The 23,405-nt window shown below is 38.7% G+C and overlaps 1 protein-coding gene across 10 annotated transcripts in view; it reads left to right on the top strand.

The window, feature by feature from the left end:
* The window catches only part of LOC126335403 (serpin B6-like), a 236,340-nt gene that overhangs the window by 66,308 nt on the left and 146,627 nt on the right, over window positions 1–23,405 (top strand). For all 10 annotated transcript variants that reach the window (XM_049998659.1, XM_049998654.1, XM_049998661.1 and 7 more), the window contains one exon: window positions 8,136–8,315. In XM_049998659.1, the coding sequence (XP_049854616.1) occupies window positions 8,136–8,315 (180 nt within the window). The remainder of the gene's footprint in view (window positions 1–8,135; window positions 8,316–23,405) is intronic.

Here is a 23,405-nt window from a genome sequence, read left to right as displayed (position 1 = left end):
TTAAAACTACATTTGGGAATCAAGGAGATTTCATACGGACACCCTGTACAACAGGGGATATCAGTTAAATAAGAGCTATCTGTATAGCTGTTATGTAACGAAATCCAATTGTGTTTTAACATTTATAATCGAGCCACAACTTCACTACTGCCTTGTCATTGTCTTAACAGTCTATGTGTTACTCAAATTTGAGTTAGTCAGTTGTATATTGGAAATTTATATAATAGGTGCCCAAGATACATGGTACTGTTACCAAGGACACCCGTACAATATTTTATAGGGGGCCTAGACCTGAGTGTATCATATATTTTTAATATTTTGGAAGACAAGTGGCCACTTGGAATCTTTATGATGCCAGTGGTACTCAGTGAAACAAAAAAATCATGGTAGTAGGGTGGTTAAGGAAGGAGATAAGAGAGATGTCAGTAACCACCAAACTGTTTCATTAATGACATCATGTTCCAAAATTTTTGAGAAGGTGATCTATTCTACAATAATATCTACCCTTAGCAACAATAATATCCTCAGTAAATCACAGTTTGGATTTTGTAAGAGCTGCTCTATGGACCAAATTTTAAATAACAGAATAGTGCCAGCTGGTATTTTCTGCAGTATATCTGAGGTATTTGACTGTGTGAATCACCATATTCTCTGAGATAAATTGGGATTTTGTGGAATTGATGGTGTAGCCAACCAATGGATAATGTCATATCTAACCAAAATAATGTTGAAAGTTTTACTGAAGAATTCAACCAGTGTAGTCTAATGAACAAAAAGCAGAGTTACACTGAAGAGCCAGGAAACTGGTACACCTGACTAATATCGTGCAGGGCCCCTGCAAACATGCAGAATGACATGGCATGGACCCTGCTAATATCACAAGGAGTGCTGGAGGGAATTGATGCCATGAATCCTGCAGGGCTGTCCATAAATCCCTAAGAGTATGAGGGGATGGAGATCTCTTCTGAACAGCAGTTTGCAATGCATCCTAGATATCCTCAATAATATTCATGTCTGGGGAATTTGGTGGCCAGTGGAAGTGTTTAAACTCAGAAGTGTGTTCCTGGAGCCACTCTGTAGCAATTCTGGATGTATGGGATGTCACATTGTCCTGCTGGATTTGCCCAGGTCCGTGGGAATGCACAATGGACATGAATGGATATAGGTGATTACACAGGATGCTTTCATACGTGTCACCCATCAGATTCATTTCTAGACATATTGGGATCTCATATCACTCCAACTGCATATCCCCCAATATCCCCCACACCATTACAGAGTCTCCATCGGCTTTAACAGTCCCCTGCTGACATGCTAGGTCCATGGATTCATGAGGTTATCTCCATACCTGTAAAAGTCGATCCACTCAATACAATTTGAAATGAGACTTGTCCAACCAGGCAACATCTTTCCAGTCATCAACAGTCCAAAGTCACTGTTGATGGGGCCCAAGTGAGGGGTAAAGCTCTGTGTCATGCAGGTACATGAGTGGGCCCATATCAATGATGTTTTGTTGAATTGTTCGCATGCTGGCAATTGTCGGTGGTCCAGCATTGAAATCTGCAGCAGTTATTGGAAGGGTTACACTTCTGTCATGTTGAATGATTCTCTTCAGTTGCTGTTGGTACCATTTTTGCAGGATCTTTTTCTGGCCACAGCGATGTGAGAGATTTGTTTCACCAGATTCCTGATATTCACAGTACACTCATGAAATGGTCATACGGGAACATCTTTACTTCATCAGTACCTCGGAAATGCTGTGTCCCGTCACTCGTGTGCTGACTATAACATCACATTCAAACTCACTTAAATCTTGATAATCTGCCATTGTAGCAGCAGTAACTGATCTAACAAATGCACCAGACACTTGTTGTCTTATGCAGGTGTTGCCAACTGCAGTGCCATATTCTGGCTGTTTACATATCTCCATATTTGAATATATATGCCTGTACTAGTTTCCTTGGCGCTTCTGTGTAGTTCTTGTTGTGAATAACATGTGTTGTAATCAATTCAAGCATTCATACAGCAACAGAAGGAATGGTAAACAATGTTCTTAAAAGTATCATTGCCTCGTTATCCGCGAATAGTCTCAACCACAATTTTAAAAGGACACAACATATTCAGTTCTGCTTATCTTCTGGTACTACCACCAATGATACATATAACACATGGTGAGAAAATAATAAATAGGATGGAAACTTCAAAATTCTTAAGTGTCCATATAGATGAGAATATAACCTGAAAAAAGCATATTGTGGAACTCATAAAACTAGTCAGTTCAGTCAAACAGTGGAAACTCCAGGTAGGAATATCAACAACGTCAGAAAAGAATTATTGCTTCTTACCATAAAGGAAACACATTAACTTGCAGACAGGCACAATCAAAAGACACTTACATAAATTAGCTTTCGGCCACAGCCTTCATCAGTAAAAGAGAGACACACATATGATTCATACACACAAGCAAGCACACCTCATGCACACATGACAACCAACTCTAGCATCTCACTCAGATTTGCACTTAGAATCATTGCAAATCTTGGAGAGAGGCAAATCAGTAAGTTGACATATTTCAAATATTTTCATTCAGTAATGTCATGAGGAATAATATGTGGTATCTTATCTTTAACAAATAAGGTCTTCATTGCTCAAAAGTATGCTGTAAGAGTAATATGAGTTGCTCACCAACAGTAATCTTGCAGATATCAGTTAAGGAGTTAGGCTTTTTGAATGCGACTTCACAGTAAGTTTATTTTAGCATGAAGCAGTGCAGCTTGAATAAAATAGTAATGTAGATAATAACAGTACAAAAAGAAAAATTCATTTCTTACACCACATTAATGTAATTTTTAGCACAAAATAGGGCATGCTATGCTGCAACCAATATTTTTGATTGCTTACACATTGATATAAAATGTCTGACAGACAGCGAAGTACAATTCGAAAATAAACTGAAGTTTCTCCTTGTCAGTTCCATAGAAGAATTTCTATTATTATGCTGTGTAAATGTTGGTGGATGGAATTATTAACTCACATCTTTATGTTTCCCTCTTTAAAATAACACCTGTAACTGATCAGCATGTAGGCATATTTACAGTATAATTTGTGATGAGAATATAAAATGACACATTCCACATGGAACTTGAAACTAACTAAGAATATGTTTTTCCTGTAATGTTGCTGCTTCACTGACAAAAACTCATAAGTATCAAATAATTCCTACCTGTCTGCGTGACAATCTAAAGTCAAAACAAGATTTTAAAAAAAGAAGAAGAAGAAGAAGAAGAAAAACCTTTATCATATGCAAAGAGGAGGAAATTACACTAGCAATAATGTGCCCAATTCCCTAAGCAAGTAAAATACCAGTTATTGTACATACTGTTCATTACTTTAATGATTCATTTGCTTTTTATCTCAATGGAACTAATATTTAAAAAAATAATAAATAAAATCATTTCTCTCATCTCTGAAGAAAGCAAAAATTATATATAACACTTCAATTATATGGAGTATTAAAAATATGTTTCAATTGAAGAAACTCACTTTAATTCGCAGGTTCTTGTACATCTCATAAATTATTCAACATGTGCAGTTTTCCTCTTTCACTTTCAGATAACTCCATATCTTTTAAAGCGATGCAACTACCATTTTATTTACATGTCAAGTTCCGTAGGACCAAATTGAAGAGCAAATCACCGAGGTCATGGAATGTGTCAGTACATGAAATTACAACATAAAAGTACTAACAGATAAAATAAATATTTATGAACCCAAAAAAAGTCACTCCTTAACTTTATGTAAATGCAATCAAGAATACAATAAGAATCAGCTTAATTTTTCAAGGAACTCCTTGACAGAATAGAAAGAGTGACCCATGAGGAAACTCTTCAGTTTAGATTTGATAGCGCATGGATTACTGCTAAGATTTTTGAATTCGAGTGGTAGCTTATTGCAAATGGATGCAGCAGTATACTGCACACCTTTTTGCACAAGAGTTAAGGAAGTCTGATCCAAATGAAGGTTTGATTTCTGCTGAGTATTAACCAAGTGAAAGCTGCTTGTTCTTGGGAATAAGTTAATATTGTTAACAAGAAATGACAGTAAGGAATATATATATTGAGAGGCCAATGTCAAAATAACCAGTCTCATGAACAGGGGTTGACATGAGGTTCGTAAACTTACACCACCTATTGCCCGAACCACCCATTACTGAGCCAAAAATATCCTTTTAGAATGGGAAGAGTTACCTCAAAATATAATACCATATGACATAAGCGAATGAAAATAAGCAAAGTAGACTAATTTTCATGTCAAATGATCACTCACTTTTGATACTGTTCGAATAGTAAAAATGGCAGATTAAGTCTTTGAGCAAGATCCAGAACATGGGCTTTCCACGAGAGTTTACTATCTATCTGAACACCTAGAAATTTGAACTGTTCAGTTTCACTAATCATATGCCTGTTCTGTGAAATTAAAATGTCAGGTTTTGTTGAACTCTGTGTCAGAAACTGTTAAAACTGAGTCTTGCTGTGATTTAGCATTAGTTTATTTTCTACAAGCCATGAACTTAGGTCATGTACTGCACTATTTGAAACTGAACCAATGTTGCACACATCATCTGTTACTACCAAGCTGACTCAATCTCCACCTTGTCTGTATCACAGAGGAGTATTTCAGACATTGATCATGGAAAGGCATTTGCCAAGAGAGCTATATGATTTCCTACAGAAACTAATTTTTTATTTAATTCACCAGAAATGCTCAGAAAATGATTGTTAAATACTGTATATATATATATCTGGTTTATCAGTAACAGAAATATTTTTACTGTGAACTGACTTCATATCATTGACCTTGTGCTGGTAATCACACTTCCTTCACAACTGACCATATGAATTTAATTTTATCCTATGAATTAGCAATTCTATTTGCATACCACATACTCTTTGCCTTCCTAATAACATTTTAAGTACCTTCAAATACTGTTTGTAATGGGCCACTGTAGCTTGATTGTGACTACTTCTAACATTTTGATATAATTCCCGCTTTGTTCTACAAGATATCCTTATCCCACTAGTCAGCCACCCAGGCTGCCTATTACTGCTAGTACCCTGTTTTGAACATTCTAATTGAAAACAACTCTCTAACAGCATGAGAAATGTGTTAAGGAAAGCATTGTATTTATCATCTATGTTATCGACACTATAAACATTCTGCCACTCTTGTTCCTTGACAAGGTTTAAGAAAACTATCTATTGCTGTTGGATTAACTTTCCTACATAGTTTGTAATAAAACATGACATTGATTTGAGTAGAAAAGCCTTTTAGTGTTAAAATTTGTGCATCATGGTCTGAAATGCCATTCACGCTTGTACTAACAGAATGCCCATCTAATAATGAAGAATGAATAAAAATATTGTGTATGACTGTGCTACTGTTCCCCTGCACCCTAGTTGGAAAAAACACAGTCTGCATCAGATTGTATGAATTTAGGAGATCTACCAACATCCTTTTTATTGCACCATCATATAGAAAATTAATATATAAGTAATTTCTGGTACTTCCTACAAAGTATCAAGAACCCTCTCTAGCTTGAGCAGAAATGCTCTGAAGTTATAGTTAGGGGACCTATAAACAACTGCAATTAGAAGTTTAGTTTCACAAAATTCAACTGTCCCTGCACAACATTTAAATATCTGTTCACTGCAATGTCGTGATGCATCTATGGACTCAAACGGGATACTGCTTTTTACGTACATAGCCACACCCCTACCCTCTAAGTAACTCCTTGAGAAACAGCCAGCTAATCTGTAGCCTAGTAAAGGAAGCCTCTGAAATGTCAAATTATTTAAGTGGTGCTTTGATATACCAATAATTTCAGAGTCAACATCTATAAGTAGTTTACTAACTTTATCTCTAATTTAATGATAAATAATAACTACAAAATTTCAGTAAAACAAATACTAAAAGAAAATATTTCTTTGTTTTCTAGCACACATATTTCTCAAGTCAGTCTATGTAGTGGAAGTTCCATTTCTTGACTATTAGTAAATTCCCCTTCATTTCCATGCCTGAATGCTCAAAAAAAGGAGGTTACTGTCACTTCCCACACAAAAATAAGGGTAGCAAAAGTGAGAAAGCCAGGGAACACTAGATGACCCTAATGAATTTCTAGAAATATGTTATCAAGCAACTTGCAATATAATAAAAAGTGAGAGCAATTTGGACAAAGGGCAAACCACAGTCCAAACAGATTGCAGTATCCTGAATAAATAATTTGTATAAACTGTTCCATTTCAAATTCTTCATTCAGTAAAAATCATTATAATAGTTGTTCAGCTGCAGTATATCTGCTTAAACATAAAAACCAGCTATCAGTCAATTCCCTTGGTCAAGAATCATCTAAGATAACATTGTAAAATCTATAAACAAACTCAAAAACAGAGGATTACTATGGGGTTAGTAACAATATTATTAAATATGCAGCCTATGCAATCATGATGCCACTAAAATATCTGGTGAATTGTATTCTGGATGAAGGTGCATACAGTGAATGTCTGAAAATTACAATTACACTCCTGTTCTAAAAAAAAAGGGGGGGGACAGAAGAATGCCAAACAATTAAAGATCCATATCATTAGTTCCACTAAACAAAAATACAATACACATATGCAATACACATATGCAAAGTTACAATTATTTTGAATGTACATGGTAACTGCAAGTTTGGCTTTTGATCTCATGTATCAGCAATAAAAGCACTAGAATGTCTCCTCAGTAGTTTATATGAAGCCCACTGTTAATTTTAAGCAAAGCCTTTGACTATGTCACACATGATAAATGATAAAAAAGCCAGAACATATATATGGTGTTGTAGATAAGTGGCTACATCTATTTCAGTCATACCTAAGCAATTGGAGACAATTAGTAAAGGCCAACAACCAAAAGCCAACACCCATGAAAATAAAGGGAGAAATGCCTCAAGGCTCAGTGTTTCCTGTTAGCTGTGTACACCATTGACTTCCCAAATTACATCCCATATGACAATGTATTGCATACTGATGACATGACACTGATTACATATGGAGAAAATCTACAAGATGCCCTACATTTCAACAAAGTAGGAACTGAAATGAGCAGTGATTGGTACAGGGCCAATCTTTTATTTGTAAATAAAATAAAAACTGAGGAAATTTAATTCAGTCCACAGACATTCAAACAGATACAAAAAATGCCAAATTGCTGGGATTACATGTAGATCAAAAACTTACATGGGATAGACATAGAAATTATACAAGTGGAAAACTTGCTCATTCTCTCTTCCTACTTCACAAGCTGAGACACACTATTAGTAAAAAATTATTAATTTCTGCTTACTTTGTTTTCTTTGAATCACAACTGCTGTATGGAGCACTACTTTGGTGTAACCCCAACACTCAACCGGACTGTTTGCACCATGGAACCTCAATCAAGAAGCACATTACAGCTGCCCATGGCACCAGAGTCAATAAATCCCTGTCAGTACCTTCTAGAACCTCATTTACTCTCTTTTTGTCTTGCAGTAGTCAGCATTACAAAGGTGATTATTCAGGCTTTCGACAGGTGGTCACATTGATGTGGTCACATTGATGTGACTGGACAGTGCATTAACACTGCATAGTGTGAGTGTATGTATCATTATTGTATTATCACTGTTATTTTAGCATATATATTTACTTGTCCTGTGCATGCATGTTTGTGTAAAATAATTAATATTGTATTGTTTCTATGTATTGAACACACTGAGGAAGTCAGCTGTAAGGAAAACATACAGAAAGGCGAATAAAGATACTGTTCAATGGGAGAAATAATTGTATGGATACCTCTGTCCATGCTCTAGTTTCTCTTACAGGATGTATCTACAATGGAGACAGAATTGTTCTACAATCATTCTCAAATACTTGTTCTCTAATCTTGCTGATTGGTGCTTCACCAAAGACTACTGCCTTGATATCCTTGATACATATCTAAAATTCCTTTCCACCAAAATGCTATATTTGTGAACATTTATTTTCTTGTAAGAGAGATGTTGTTGCCTCTGAAAAGCAACTTCTGTGTAGTCCCTTTTAACATTAATACTTTCTTTTTTATAGATTCTTTCAGAAGTGGAAGGGAACCTGTTCTTCTCTCCAGCAAGCATGCAAGTAATTTTAGCTCTTGTACATCTTGGTGCAAAGGGTAAGACTGCTCAGGAGATTGCAAAGGGACTGAGTCTTCCATCTGATAAGAAGACCATTGAGGATGGCTTTAGAGAATTAATGAATCAGTTAAAGGTTTGTATGAATCATCTATTGTATGCTTTTAAATTACTTGTGTTAGAATCATATGAGTAAATAATCTAACAACACCAAAAAAATCTTAAAACGGATAAATTTAAAAAATAAAACAGTAACAATTATGGCAGGACCATGAAACACTTAGCAGAAATAAAGATGGGATTCCCAGGATGGAGGTACCATTGTTTCTGCATTGTAAGATTATTTTTAGTTTTAATTTATTTTATTTTAATTTTTTATTTTATTATTATTATTTTTAAACAATTGTTTGAGGAAGTGGGTTGAAAAAATGGTTTAAATTGTAATGGGTGAATCACAGTTTAAATAAATACTGACTAAGTAGTGTAACTGGAATACAGCAACTCTTTTGAGATGCAAGATGTTGAATTATAGTGATTATAAATTATTGCTGCTTCTAGGCAAAGACCAATGATTTCGTATTACCTGTGTTTGGTTTAATTTGTGCTTGGTTTAATTTGTGAAATACTGAAGGACAGCCTGCAGCCATTTTATGAGTGGGTTGTTAATAATAATAAATTAAAACAGTAACAATTATGGCAGGACCATGAAACACTTAGAAAAAATAAAGATTGAATTCCCAAGAATGAGGTACCATTGTTTCTGCATTGGAAGATTATTTTTAGTCTTAATTTACTTTATTTTTATTTTATTATTATTATTATTTTTAAACAAATGTTTGAGGGAGTGGTTGGAAAAATGGTTTAAATTGTAATGGGTGAATCACAGTTTAAATAAACACTGACTAAGTAGGGTAACTGGAATACAGCAGCTCTTTTCAGATGCAAGATGTTGAATTATAGTGATTATAAATTATTGTGGCTTCTAGGCAAAGACCAATGATTTCGTGTACCTGTTAATGATGCCCTGCTTGGTTTAATTTGTGAAATAGCGAAGCAGGAGCCTGCAATCATTATATGAGTAGGTTGTCAATAACAAGACTCCAGGCCCATAATCAGAAAATCTGTCTCCAAACATCACAGTCTGCATGTCAACACAAAATACTTATGACATATTAAGAACAAATATACTTAATTTCATTGACAAACAAGTTTACATAATGGAAAAAACACTTACTACAGATAATGGAAAAAACACTTACTACAGAGTATCATGTAAAAGAGGAATCTACCATAGCATTGGTGCTCAGCTAACAGCGTTCCACTATTACAAAATCAGATTCATAACATACCACTAGTTTTCATAGTTGTAGTGATGCTGGGATTGTGTGTTAAATGTTGACATACAGTTGTTAACAAGCACAACTATAGGAACAAGTGCAAAACTATAAAACATCAATTATTATTATTATTTCTGCATCCATGACAGTACAATAAAATTATTTACAAAATCATATTAAAAACAAAGATTCCAAGACTTACCAAGCAGGAAAGCACCGGTAGATAGGCACAATAAATAAAACACACAAACACACACACAGAATTTCTAGCGTTTGCAACTGACAGTTGCTTCTTCAGGAAAGAGGGGAGGAGAGGGAAAGACGAAAGGATGTGGGTTTTAAGGGAGAGGGTAAGGGGTCATTCCAATCCCAGGAGCGGAAAGACTTACCTTAGGGGGAAAAAGGACAGGTGTACACTTGCACACACACACATATCCATCCGCACATACACAGACAGCCAGGGACAGCTACAGTTCCCAAGGGCAGGATTGTGTCTGAATCTACTATCGGTGATGGATCGAGCTCCGATTCTAAGAACGTGCAGAAAATGCCCAGGGCTCAGAGCTCACAAGGTCAGAACTTGCAGGAAGGTCGCTACCCATTTCCTGGAGATGGAAGCCGTGCGGACGTCTCGTACCTGGCCGGAAAGCTCAGACAGTCATCCCAGTGTGGTGCAGCTCAGGGGATGCAGACGACCGCAACGCCTCAGGGCATGATTCAGTCTGTTCCCGCACTTCAGGGGTCGACTCCGAAGGCGCAGTTGTACTATGAGAAAGTTCAGAGTCTCCTGTGCCAGCCACCAGAAGTCGTTAGCCGTCTCCTTCATCAGATGCACCTTAATGCGGGTGTCGCTCCTGTCGCAGACCCGTCTGCTGAGCCTGCTGTCAGACCTCAGGGATTTGTAGTCCCGCCTACCGCAGAAGTGTGGCCAGTGGTTCACAGTGCACAGGTGGTTCAAGAGAGGCTCCATCCCAGCCAGTCACAGGGAGGTTACACCATGGCGGCGAGGGGACGTGGCAAAGGCCGTGGCCGGTTGTTTGATGTTGATGGGTGACTCTGGAATTGTTGTGCCATTCGAGGTGCCTGTGCAAAAAAGAAATTGTGAGATCATTGTCACAGTCATGCATTAATTGGCTACAGTGCCATATCGTCTTCATATGTCAATGATGTAAGTTTCATGGATTTCGCGGATGTGAATCCTTGTGATGTATGATGTATGTTTCAGTGTATGTGCGGATGGATATGTGTGTGTGTGCGAGTGTACACCTGTCCTTTTTTCCCCCTAAGGTAAGTCTTTCCGCTCCCGGGATTGGAATGACTCCTTACCCTCTCCCTTAAAACCCACATCCTTTCGTCTTTCCCTCTCCTCCCCTCTTTTCTGAAGAAGCAACCGTCGGTTGCGAAAGCTAGAAATTCCGTGTGTGTGTTTGTGTGTTTTATTTATTGTGCCTATCTACCAGTGCTTTCCCACTTGGTAAGTCTTGAAATATTTGTTTTTAATATATTTTTCCCATGTGGAAGTTTCTTTCCATTTTATTTACAAAATCAAACGTATCTACAACATATACACAGGATTTTATACAAGTCAAATTGGTTTTGAGGCCAGAAACTGGCAGTCCTCATTGCTGGAACACTTGCTGTGACCAGGTCATCAAGTGTGCAGGATTCAGGCAACTTTGGGCAGATTCTCCGCATTCACAGGTTGCATCTCCAGAAATGTATCCCCATTGTTTCACATTTTGTTTGCACTGCATCACTCCAATTCACAGTCTGTTCAGTCTTCCATGTCTGATATGGTAGTTTGAAACCAGCAGGCTCTTACTTTAGGTTTTTTCCCAGTTATTTTGTTCCACCACAGCGCAATTTGGTGAGTGGGAGGTGAGGATGTAATTGCTTTAGTTGTTTGCAGGAAACTCTTTCTGGACTTCAGCCTTGAACACGGTGCTTCACTTCCAAACAAGGGGTGCCTGGGATTGTTTTCCTATTTTTTGTTTTCAACTTCTACCACTGTTCTTCATCTTATCTCCAGGGGCGCTGTGCCTGCCTGTTGGTAGATTGGTAGATTTTGTTGACTCGAGTTGGTCATAGGCAACCTGCTATAATGCAGCCTGTCATTGAGAGTGGTATCAGCATGCTTGGTGTATGCAGAGTTCTGCCTGACTGGTGCTGCTTATTCAGCTGTGAAACATAAAGCTAGGGCAGATGTGTGTAGGACACATAGTTTACCTCCCCATGAGCTATTAGTGAGCTTGCATATTATATTATTTCAGCAGCAGACTTTGAGCTTTGTTTTCTCGGAGTGATCTTTGAAAATGAGTGCTCACTCAAGCTTTACTCCAAGGTATGTAGGAGTGTATGTGTGTTGTAATTGTATTCCCCTCCAAGTTATGTCCTGTTTTCTTCTAGCTTGTATATTTCTCAAGTGAAATACACACACATGTATTTTCGATGGGTTAGGCTTTAGGTGGTTGGTGTCATAGAATTTTGTCAAGCCTTCGAGGGCTGCAGTCAGCTTCATTTCCACCTCATGAAATGTACATTCTTGGGCTGCAACTTCTGTATTGTCATCATAGATGACAGGTTGGTCATTGGTGTAGATATTGTGCAGCAGTGGCGCCAGCACACTGCCTTGGGGGAGGCCATTCTTCCGTATTCTCTGTCAACTTCTCTTGTTCTTCAGGATGACGAAGAACTGCCTGTCTTGAAGTAAGTGTTGGGTGAACTTCATTAATCAATAGTCCTTGGTGATTGTATAAATCTTCCTTATGAGTGGGTAGCAATTTACTGTATCATACACTACTGTTGGGTCCATGAATGCCACAGCTGTAATTTGCCCTCTCTAATATCCATTCACTATGTGCTGAGTTAGGTTGAGAATATGGCCACAACATGATTTTCCTGGCCAAACTCGTGCCTGTTGCTTGACTAGGCAGTGGTCTTAACCTGATATGAGGTTCAGGATCATTCTTTCCAATAGTTTGCATACAACAATAAACCATGCTAAAGGGCTTTTTCTTTAAGGAAAACTAAGAATCATAATTATTATTGCACAAAGATCACAGTCAAACAAAAGTACGTCTTAAATACTTTTGGTAAGAGCAAGGAATAATGGGGAGGTATAATGCTATCTGATATTGCTGGCTTCGAAATATTCTCATAAAAGCTACTGCTTACTTTGGCTCTCTAGAGGATGATTTAATGTTAAAGTCTCTCTAGGGGATGATGTAATGTTCACTTTGCAGTGCCAGTTTTTGCATTGCATCATGATTTAGTGAAATATATGCAACTGGTTGAGCAAAGCAAAATCACTTTAATCTGACCATGACTGCATGCCAACACTACTCCAACATGAAGATGTCATATGTGGTTGGTCCCATTGCAGCATGTGCTGTTTGTGCCGTATATCCAGTACAAAATAGTCCTCTCCAAAATGACAATAATTTTTACTATTTCACACATTTTGGCATTATAAAATGAATTTAAATGGGTTTAAAAGTTACTTCAATCATTCTAAATGAAATATATTTATTCTGCTGAAGAACAAAGGGAAAAATTCTCCACAGTGTGTGCCTCATGGATACAGACATGGCTACAATGCATAAAAGCTCCAATTTCTGGTGGAAACAAATCACATTTGCTACTAATATCTTGCAGATCTTCAGAGTCTGTTGTATGCTGCCTGCTATGTTACTGTAATGCCATAAAGAGGAGCAGTGGAGGAGATGGGGCATAGGGTGGACAGAAGTGCTGTGAAATAATCTCAGCATATGTAAGCAAGGGCTAGCTATTTCCAGTATTTGTAAACTTGAAATACAGAGAAAAAACCTATTGTAGGACTATTAGGTATTGCACAATCAATTGTATTAGATAAAAGTGAAAGTTTTTAATTGTATAAAGTCATTATTAAATTATTGCAGCTCTAATTGCATGAGAATGTGAGATATTCTGTATAATCTTATTTACAATCCAAGAGTATGTCAGGATAGGGAGAATATGAACCAGAATACAGAAATCTGCACCAGAGCACAGAGGAAATAAGGTGGTAAAGCACAGAACATTGACAAAAATTTATTGTTATTGGCTTATAATTGCCACTTTGCTAATAAAGTCACAGTACAATAAAAGTCTTAAAATTTACAAACATCAAAAAAGCAATGAAGAACATGACTATTGTTTACAGTTCTTAAAAGAGATCATTTATTCCATCTTTAGTTGAACGTAGGGAAATGATATGCATTTACACATGTAGCCTTTACTGTCAGGAAACAATCACTGTGTGGGTAAAAATCATCTTCCTAACATAGTTCCAGAGGTACGATGTCATCAACACTGAGATGTGTGAGAAACTGCCACATCACACATGATATTTAAATTTATTACTTCTGTGCTACTAACTGTATTTTGCAATAAATTTCACAGACGGTATCCACATATGCCACTAAATGCACCTACAAATTTATATCGTGTTATCACACATAATTGAGAAGATGTGGTGTCATAAACACTGAGATGGTTGAAAAGCTGCTGCACTGTGCATGAAATTCAAATTTACTACTTGTTTGCTGCCAATTGCATTCTTAACTCATATGTGCCGCTGAATGTACCTACAAAACTATATCATTGTATGACAAATAAATCAGGAGATATGACATCACAAACATTCAGATGCGTGAAAAACTACCACATTAAGTTTGACTTTTAAATTTATTACTCCTTTGCCACAGACTCTATTCACAACATATTTCGTAGACTGTATCAACACATGCTACTGAATGTACCCACAGAAATACATCATTGCACAACACACAGTTCAAAAAATATGACATCATAAACTCTTAGATGCGTTAAGAATTGCCGCATCATGCATGAAGTTACATTTATTCTTTATTGCCAAGACACTCGTATAGTCAAGTCAAATTAAGGACATCCATGACCCTTGGCAATACTTTTGAGAGCTTTCAACTGTGAAGTACTAGCAGCTGTAGATGAAAACAGTAGCCGTCTATAGAGCGATCCCATAGGGATGTTTATAAAATATTGTTGCAGACTTGTGAAGCAGCTTCACACATTGTACAGAAACTGTTTGGGATAATGTTTCTTAATTTGGATATTGTACTTATACATGGGTTCCTTATGAGTATATCTTTGTACACGTTAAAGGTGTTTTCACGAATACATGGAAATGAAATTTTTTCTGATATTTACTACAAACCCAGTTCATTTTTCTTTTTTTTCTTCTAATAGAAAATTGCCAACTGAATACCCAGGCAATGCCACACTTGTCTGCTAGTTTACTTTTACAATTGCAGGCCAGCCAGGATCCACAAAGACCATCCTACTGTTCCTGGTCTACTGTCTGTCATTGCTAACATTAACAGGGAAATGTAGATATCGTCTTATAATTCATTATGTGCTAGGTGCACTAAGATGCTCTTGTGCACCCATTTTGGCCATGCTTTTGAAATCAAATAAAGGCATCCTTCCTTTCTCACATTGTTTGAATATTGTTTACTGCTGTATTAGCTGTCTGTGTAGGTTCTTGCCTGAATGTGGAGTTGCTGTTAGTTTGAATAGTACACAGCTAAATAAATTTTAATCATGCAATAGGACATGTTGTTTGTAGTCTTGCCTTAACATTGTGGCACAATCTCTTGTGGCTTTGTACATCTCATAACCCCACCCCTTCCTCTCACTCCTTTATTCCCTATTTAGCTGCTTCCCATTACTCGTGCATAATCAAACCCCTACCCTCACCTCGTCACCGGGTACTCTGTCCATGACATTAGGTCAGCCCTGTTGTGGAAACCAAGACACAGTGCCATTTGAACAACCAGGGTGACCAACACATAGCAGGGCTTTCATTTTGTGTTGCAACAATAAGACAGGTAGAATGAATTTTCACTGTACAGCAGAGTGTGTACTGATTTGAAACTTCCTGACAGATAAAAACTGTATGTCAGACTGGGACTCAAACTGACCTTTGCCTTGTGGGCTATTCCTGTGCTGACTGAGCTGTCCAAGCACAATCATGATCTGACCTCATAGCTTCTCTCCAACCTGTTTTACTCTGCCAGGAGGTTTCAAATCAGTACATTTTCCTCTGCAGAATGAAAATTCATTCTGGAAATGATCCCCCCAGGCTGTGGCTAGGACATGTCTGTGCAATACCCTTTTTTTTCAGTAAATCTAGTCCTGCAAGGTATGCAAAAGAACTTCTGTTTGGAAGGTATGAGATGAGGTACTGGTGGAAGTGAAGCTGTGAGGTTGATCTGCGAGTCTTGCACGGATGGCTCAGCTGGTAGGAAACCAACCCATGAAAGGCAAAGGTCCCACATTCGAATCCCAGCCTAGCACAAAATTTTAATCTGTCAGGAAGTCTCAGTTTTAATTTGTCAGGAAGTTACAAGACAGGTATTGTCTAAACAGGCAAGAAATAAAAGTGGTCTTCTGGTCAGCCAGGAAAATTAAAGAAATGTTGTGACTTGTCAAAGATAATCTCCAGGGATTTATAATATTCCTTATGAGTATGGCATCAGTTACCAGTGCCCCCTATATGAACTATTGGTAATCTCTGTGTTGAGCAATCCCTTTAAGTACAGAAATATTTTGTTAAAAAAATCACCAGTTTCTGAAAACACTGTAATGATGAAATTTAACAGATGAGGATTCTGGCCCACACTTCAAACTGCTGGATCTTTGTGATGAGGAAGCAGCTGAAATTAGACTGTATGATCACAAATTGAATAGAGACACTGGCTACATATTTAGTAATGCATGGAAGTGTGCATATCAGAGAGAAAGGTCACATAGGGAAACATTCTCATAGTTCACTGCCTAATATGAATGGTGGCACTCCAAGCAGTGCTGGACAGCAAGCACAGATGTAATGTTTGGACACTGAGTGCACTCCCTTAGCATATGCCATCTGTATGATGTCATCATGATGTAATTCAGCCAATCAGATACCAACCTCTGGACGTAAAAGTGTGAGCCTCACCAGTTTTACAAGAGGTAGACTTAGCCCCTGATGATGATGGTGATTCAGGCAGTCATAAAAAGCGTGGGATTTTATCCAAATTTGAGATGGCAAGTTAATCAAGAACTGTTTACCTATGCGGCAAGGTTACTCTGTGAAACTGAAGATCTTACAGAAACCTCATCAGGGACCTCAGGATTCTTAAGCTTGCATGCCAGTATATTTACTCACAATAGTATATGTGGTCACTAAAGAATGTCAGTTTAGGTTGATCTGTGAAATTAACTAGCAAATTACTGGAAGTAAAAATAATTGTATGCAGACTATGTATCCCTGCCTAGGATTCAGAATAGAGTTATACTTTCTGATACAAAAGTTGCTGGTACAAAGGCATCAGGCAAAAAAAATGGAAAAATACTAAGTATACGAGTAACTTATTAGCCACTCCTTCTATAATTAATCATAATTTTTGGACCAAGGATGCATATACTTGTTAACAGTAATGATCGTATTAACTGGATTTTTAACTTTGCCAGTATATGTACAGCTGATGGTATTCTTTGTAAAATTGTAATATGCTTTATATGAAGTATTAGGGAAAACAGCTGTTGAGTAACAAACTATTTCTAGCTTTTGGAACTGTTACTTCCTTCCTGTCAGAAGATTGAGAGCAAGAGATAGCTTTGGGAAGATTGAGAATGAGAGAAGGTCACTCAGATTGAGAAAGGAGATAAAAGATGAATGAAAAAAAAGATGAATGAAAGGAGATAAAAGATGAAGGGGATGTGCCAGAGAGTTGGAGGGCAAAGATAGTACTTTTCCAGTTACAGTCCAGACATGATAGAAGGACAGACTGGAAAGTAAAGACAGGTTTAGAAGAAGAGAAGTGGAATGAACAGTGCATTTAAGAACTAACAGGAAAGCAGATAAAGATGAGACAAAAAAGCACATGCGTGGTCAAGCCCAGCCTCATGGTGGAATGCAGCAATTTGCTGGAGAGCAAGTTCCCAGCTCTGGAGTTCAGGGAAAATAGTTCTTGGCTTGAGGATCAAAATGGTCCGTGTGGTTATAACACACTCTCAGGTCCATTGGATCATGCTGTGGAGCATGCATGACAACTGGGAGCTGGGTGTCCTCTAAGTTCATGTGCTGTGCAGCAATGTTAGTGTTGCTCGTTCCAATAAAAAAGGCTGGGCAGTGAACACATTTCACTTGGTAAATAACATATGTGGTTTCACATGTTGATTTTACGTTGTTGTTGTATTGTTGTAGGGTATAGCAGTGGTTGGGCACTTTATAGTAACAACAACTGCAGTGTTAGGAACATTTGGGTAGGGATAATATAGGTCTCTGCTAAGAACATTTGCTCATACTGTACAGTTTCTTTATCAATGTACCCCGTATTCTCATAAATGTATCCACACCCCTTACTATCATAACAGTTTCTGTGCCAGGTAAGCTATTTGTACTGTTGTAGCTGCCCAGATAGCCTGAGTTTACACTTAAGTGACAAGAGAAAAATAAAAAAAAAATTATAAAAAGGATTCAAACTACACAATTTCATTTCATTTTCTCATCTCGTGCTTTGATATTTTCTCATTGCAATTACTGTGTACTGCGTCTTTATTCATCCATTCAGTCTTTGCATGTTTTATGGCAGATGACAGTGCAGCAATGAATGAAGTAAGATTGGCATTTGAATAACGCAAGGCAATGTTGAAGTGGTACTGGAAATACAGAAACACGATGGAGGTACAAAGGCAGTGGCATAATGTGTACAGAAGTCAGCCACTAGCATGTACAACAATTTATCATATTCAGGAAAAATTTGAAGCAAACATTACTGTTCAGTATGTGTGTAAGGAAAGGTCTGACCAACCAGAAATGTCAACAAGTTTAGTTTCCAGCACTGCTGTATTATAACATTTTCCTAGGTACCCTAAAAATCAGTGAGTCAGAGTGCACATAGAGCAGTGTAAGCCAATCAAATGTATGACGAATTCTGAAGGCTGCAAAGTGGAAAGTATACTTTCAAAAATTTGTGCACACTATGAATGAGCATGACCTGGATTGAAGAATGGAGCACTGTGAGAGTTTTGAAGGCATGCCTTGCGAGGATGAACCGTTTTCAGGGATGGTTATCTGGTCTGATGAATCACATTTCAAACTGAATGGTACAGTAAACTACCACAATATGTGTACTGGGTTCCTGAAAATCTTCACGTTCAGGTGGATGAACATGTTATTAATGTATTAATGTGTGGTGTGATCTGTCATCGCTCAGTTTGATTGGCTCATTCATCTTTGAAGGAACCTTAACTTGTGAGGTGTATCTTCACATGCTGCGAACATCAATTTTATCTGTCATCTGACTGGTGTTCGGAAATGAAAGATTTTACCTACAGCTAGATGGTGCTCTGCTTGACTACCACAGAGATGTAAGAGAATACTTGGATGAAAATCTATCTGGGTGATTAATAGGTCAAAGAGGAACTGTTGAGTACCCAACATGATCTCCATACATTACACCTCTTGACTTCCACCTATGGGGGACCTTGAAAAATGAAGTTTATGAACAGAAGCCAGCAACACTGAATGAGCTACAATAAACCACCAAGGCGTACTGTGCAGCTATCACATCAGAAACACTGAAAGCAATAGTTCAGTCAACAGTTCAGCAGTATCTATGTTGTTTGGCTGCTGATGAGGGTCACTTTGAACACACAAAATAATTACTCCCCTCCCTCCATCCACTCCCATGCAAGAATTGTAACAGTATGTTATTTTGTTCCATAAACATTCTGTGTCAAAGAGTGTCTACATTTTTCTAGATCCCTCTGTATTTTTGAGTACCTGACAGTAATTTTTTGAGGGAAACCATTATGTTCATACACATGAGCTACAACACCCAGTATTTTTGACATGACAGCAGTAGTCACTGTCTGATATACACCTGAGAAAAATCTGAAGACAGCCAAAAGTCCAAGAACAGCACATAGACAAACCCATTAAACAGAGTTCATAGACAGCATCTAAGCATGGTGATTGTAGCTGTGAGGCGATCCACCCAGAAATGTATTGATAGTCAGATAGATCACAACACATGCCTTATGACCATAGTTATGAACGTTTCTGATGTAGCTGCCAAGAGACTGGTGGCTGCAGCATGCATGATGTTATGGCACCATACTGAGTTGTGCTGCTCCCGTGGGCTCTGATGTGTTGACAGTTTTAATATTCTTGAATATTACACCCTTGACCCTTGAAATAGCTGCATAGGGACAGAGAAGCTCCAGTTCATGCCTCCTTTGAGACGGTAGAGGGAGAGGATCAGGCCAATAACCTGTCTGCTGGATCCAATGAAAGACCACTACAAAAACTATGCAACATTGCCTGATGTTGCTATCCAGTTCACCTGTTCAGGGACTCTGAGCCTGCATCCAGCCTTGGTGGATGACTGATAACAACTGACACACCAATATCTGTGAAGTCATCTGCTGCATTGTCAAGTCACTCAGGGGTCAGAGGGAACACATGTGATTTTCTGGTGTCATGAGGGATTTGGTACCCATCGGTATGATTGGCAGCATCTGAGCCATATCTAAATGGGTGGGAGCAATGTAGCTGCCACAGGTGCAATTTGTTGATGTAACAAATGCAGTGCTGGAGGAGCAGCATTGGTTGTTACAGACATTCTGGGCTTCTGGCCATAACTGATTAAGTTGGTCCAGAGAATTCCATATTTCCAGCTCACTTTACATGTGAAGGCACCATGCATGACCTCCAGTGAGGCGGTTGTCCATCTAGGGTTCCTGCCAGAAGACTGCACCCAGATTGGGGCGTCTCTGTGAAAGTGGAGGATATATTGTGGATTCATGTGTTAGGTTAGTATTGTACTCAGTCATGTCTTCTGGTTAGTATAATTGGTAGCACTACAACCATGTCCTGCAGGTAGCCTAATTGCTGAGCCACAAGTTCCCCTCTTGCCGAGGTGCCAACTTGTTGCTAATCTGTGTGTGCATCATGGGCCTATTCTTTCATCTGTGGTCACATGATTACACATATATATATTTGTCTGCTTGCCTATGCAGGACATCGCACAATTGTCAGCAGACAGACAGGTCCTTCTCAGGACAATTATGCCAGACATATTCAGTAGCCGATCTATGAGAGCCAACTCCCACCCTAGTTGCTGTGGTCCATCAGTCAGAGCCACATCAACTGGTCACCAAATGTCCACCAGCTGTGCCTCCATGACCCATTCATGCCTGCAGTCTGCCAACACTGCTGAATGTGTGCTGGCTACACCACTACGGCCTGATCACATCGGGTTGCAGCCTCGCCTTCACCACAGCATCATTGCCGGGCACCAGCCACACCTGCACCATGGCACCATGCCATTTTCCTGACAGGTCTGTAGGAACAATTTCTGTTATCTTATTGAATGCCTCATTGTTCTTAATTTTGTCTCAGTCATGCAATCAACTATTGCAGATGCATACCTGAAAACTGCTATTTATTTACTGTGCCCTTGACAATGCGCAGAGACACCAAAGCTAGCAATGGGGTTGATCAGCTGGTGTTCTCAGCATCCTTGTCTGATACCATAGTGTCCAGACATGGCTGTTCCATGTCCTTCCCAGCTATGGCCCTTCCGCTTCACCTGAGCCCTTTAGTTGTCATGTTACTGGTGGTTGCCGTCAGTCAGTCTTGCTTCCCACTGACAGCTGAAGCCTCCCAGATGTCCCACTGACCCACCAGAATCTGGCTGAGCCCATCGATATTGCATATCTTGTGGCCACTGTTGTTTGAGCTTGTATTACATTGGGCACCAGATGACTCCCTGATTTTCCCACCAGCTCATCTGCTCCCAACTGAGCCCTTGCTGCTGCATTGCATTTTTTTTCCCCCCAGGGGCCATTTCCATCCTTCTGGTGCTCTTCTGTGTCAGCTGCAGCACTTCATGCCTAGCAAATTTTGTCCAGGTGCACGGCATGTTTCTTGCTTTCCTTTTGGTGGTATCTTTCTTGGTGTTTTCTCTGCTTACCATGTTCCCCCACATTGCACATCCAGTGATGTCTTTTCTGCCAATTCAGGCCTTTCTCCTGACCCTCCCTTTGCTTTTTATACATTTCTCCATTTTCCACACATCCTTGCTGGCTATCATATCTCATATGGCCCCTACTGGTGAAGGCTTTGCTCCTAGCAGCCAACAATGCCCTTCCAGTCCATCATTCCTTCTTATCACTCACAGTGTGCCCTCAGCCCAGTGTCCCTTCTCTGCCCTCCAGGTGCCTCCTTTCCCCTTCTTGACTCTTTCACACTCAACTGAGATGACTCTGCCATCTCCTCCTAAGGTGGGAGAGATATTATACCTGGAATTATCTTTTGGCCAGTACAAGCACTACATAAGCATCCTGTAGGTAGCCTAATTGCCAGGCTACAGACACTGCTCTTCTAGAGGTTCCAGCTTTCCACTAAGCTGCGTGCATGCCATTCAGTAGCAGCACTCTGATTGCAGACCTATTCCTTCATCCATGATCATGTAATTACATGTCATATTCATCTGCATGCCTAAATGGGACACAGCATGACCACCAGTAGGCAGACACATCCCGCTCCGGGCATTATGCTGGCCGCATTATGCAGTACACCAGTCAGAGCCAAATCACATCCCGCTCTGAGCAATTATGCCAACCGCTTCCTGTGTCCCATCAGTCAGAACCACAATGCCCATTAGCTGAATGTCTTTGCAGCCCATTCAATCCTGCGGCCTGTCATCACTGCCAAATGTATGCTGGTCAGACCATTGTGGACTATTCACACCGAATGCCAGCCAAGCCAATGCCACGGCACCATGCCGTTTTTCTGACAGTCTTTTCCTGACAGCAGAAAATGCTGTCTTATCAAATGACTCATTATTGTTAATTTTGTCTCAACTATGCCATAAACTATCGTAGGTGCATATCTGTGAATGCCAGTTTACTTTCTGTGCCCTTGCCACTACAAGAGGACATGAAACTGATGATCAGTGCTGCTTCTGTTAAAAGTTTTGCTGACTCCTTTAATCATCTGCATATTAGAGTATCCACTAGGTACTCTGTTTCCCCATACTCTTAGCTGGAAGAGAATTAAAATCCAGTGATGCTGTTCTGAACGCAAAATAATTTGAAACTGGTGTGAAGTAAATGGTGGGTCATTACAGTACATAGTGGTTTGTGGTAATCCATGGATTGTGCATTTAGAGTGGCCATGTTAATATACTTTTGCTCCGAAATTCCTTATGCCACAGAGCCAGATTTTTTTTCCCCTTTATGCTAGTTCTTGGTATCTATGGACTTATTCCAGAGGTTCAGTGAAATGAAAATAAAGCACTATTCTAACAAAATATTATGATGTACCTTCATTTAACTGAAAGACTTCTTCTGTTTTAAAATTACTGTTTAATAAACATATTTGCTCAATTCTTTTATGAAATAAGATCATGAAAACAAATGTTTCAATCACAAACTTCTAGAAAATGTCATAAGATTCTTCAAGTTTTTTGTAAGGTGTCTTACAATATTAGTTTTCTCTCTTATACACAATGTAGCAGGAAATTCCTCATGACAATGCAGGAAGTAGAGATTCACACAGTTTGCAATGAGATCAAATTGTAGTGAGAATAATGACACCACATTTAACGTTTCATCTATGGCAACAGTGTAGTCTGTTCATAGTTGATACTGTTAGATCATCTGTAGATTCCCACATTTCTTTTTGACTTGATGTTGCTTTCCTGATGAAGAAAATAGAAGATTTTTGAAAATCTTGCATCTGCAATGGCTTTGAAGCAAAATGTTGACCAATAACATTATACATAATAGACCTGTCTATCTGTCTCTTTGTTAATCACAGCAACTCTCATAAAATT

Source organism: Schistocerca gregaria, chromosome 2, assembly GCF_023897955.1.
Source record: "Schistocerca gregaria isolate iqSchGreg1 chromosome 2, iqSchGreg1.2, whole genome shotgun sequence".
In the NCBI taxonomy this organism is placed as follows: Eukaryota; Metazoa; Arthropoda; class Insecta; order Orthoptera; family Acrididae; genus Schistocerca; species Schistocerca gregaria.
The sequence above is the reverse complement of the archived record's forward strand: the minus strand, read 5'-3'. Positions and strand labels throughout refer to the sequence as shown.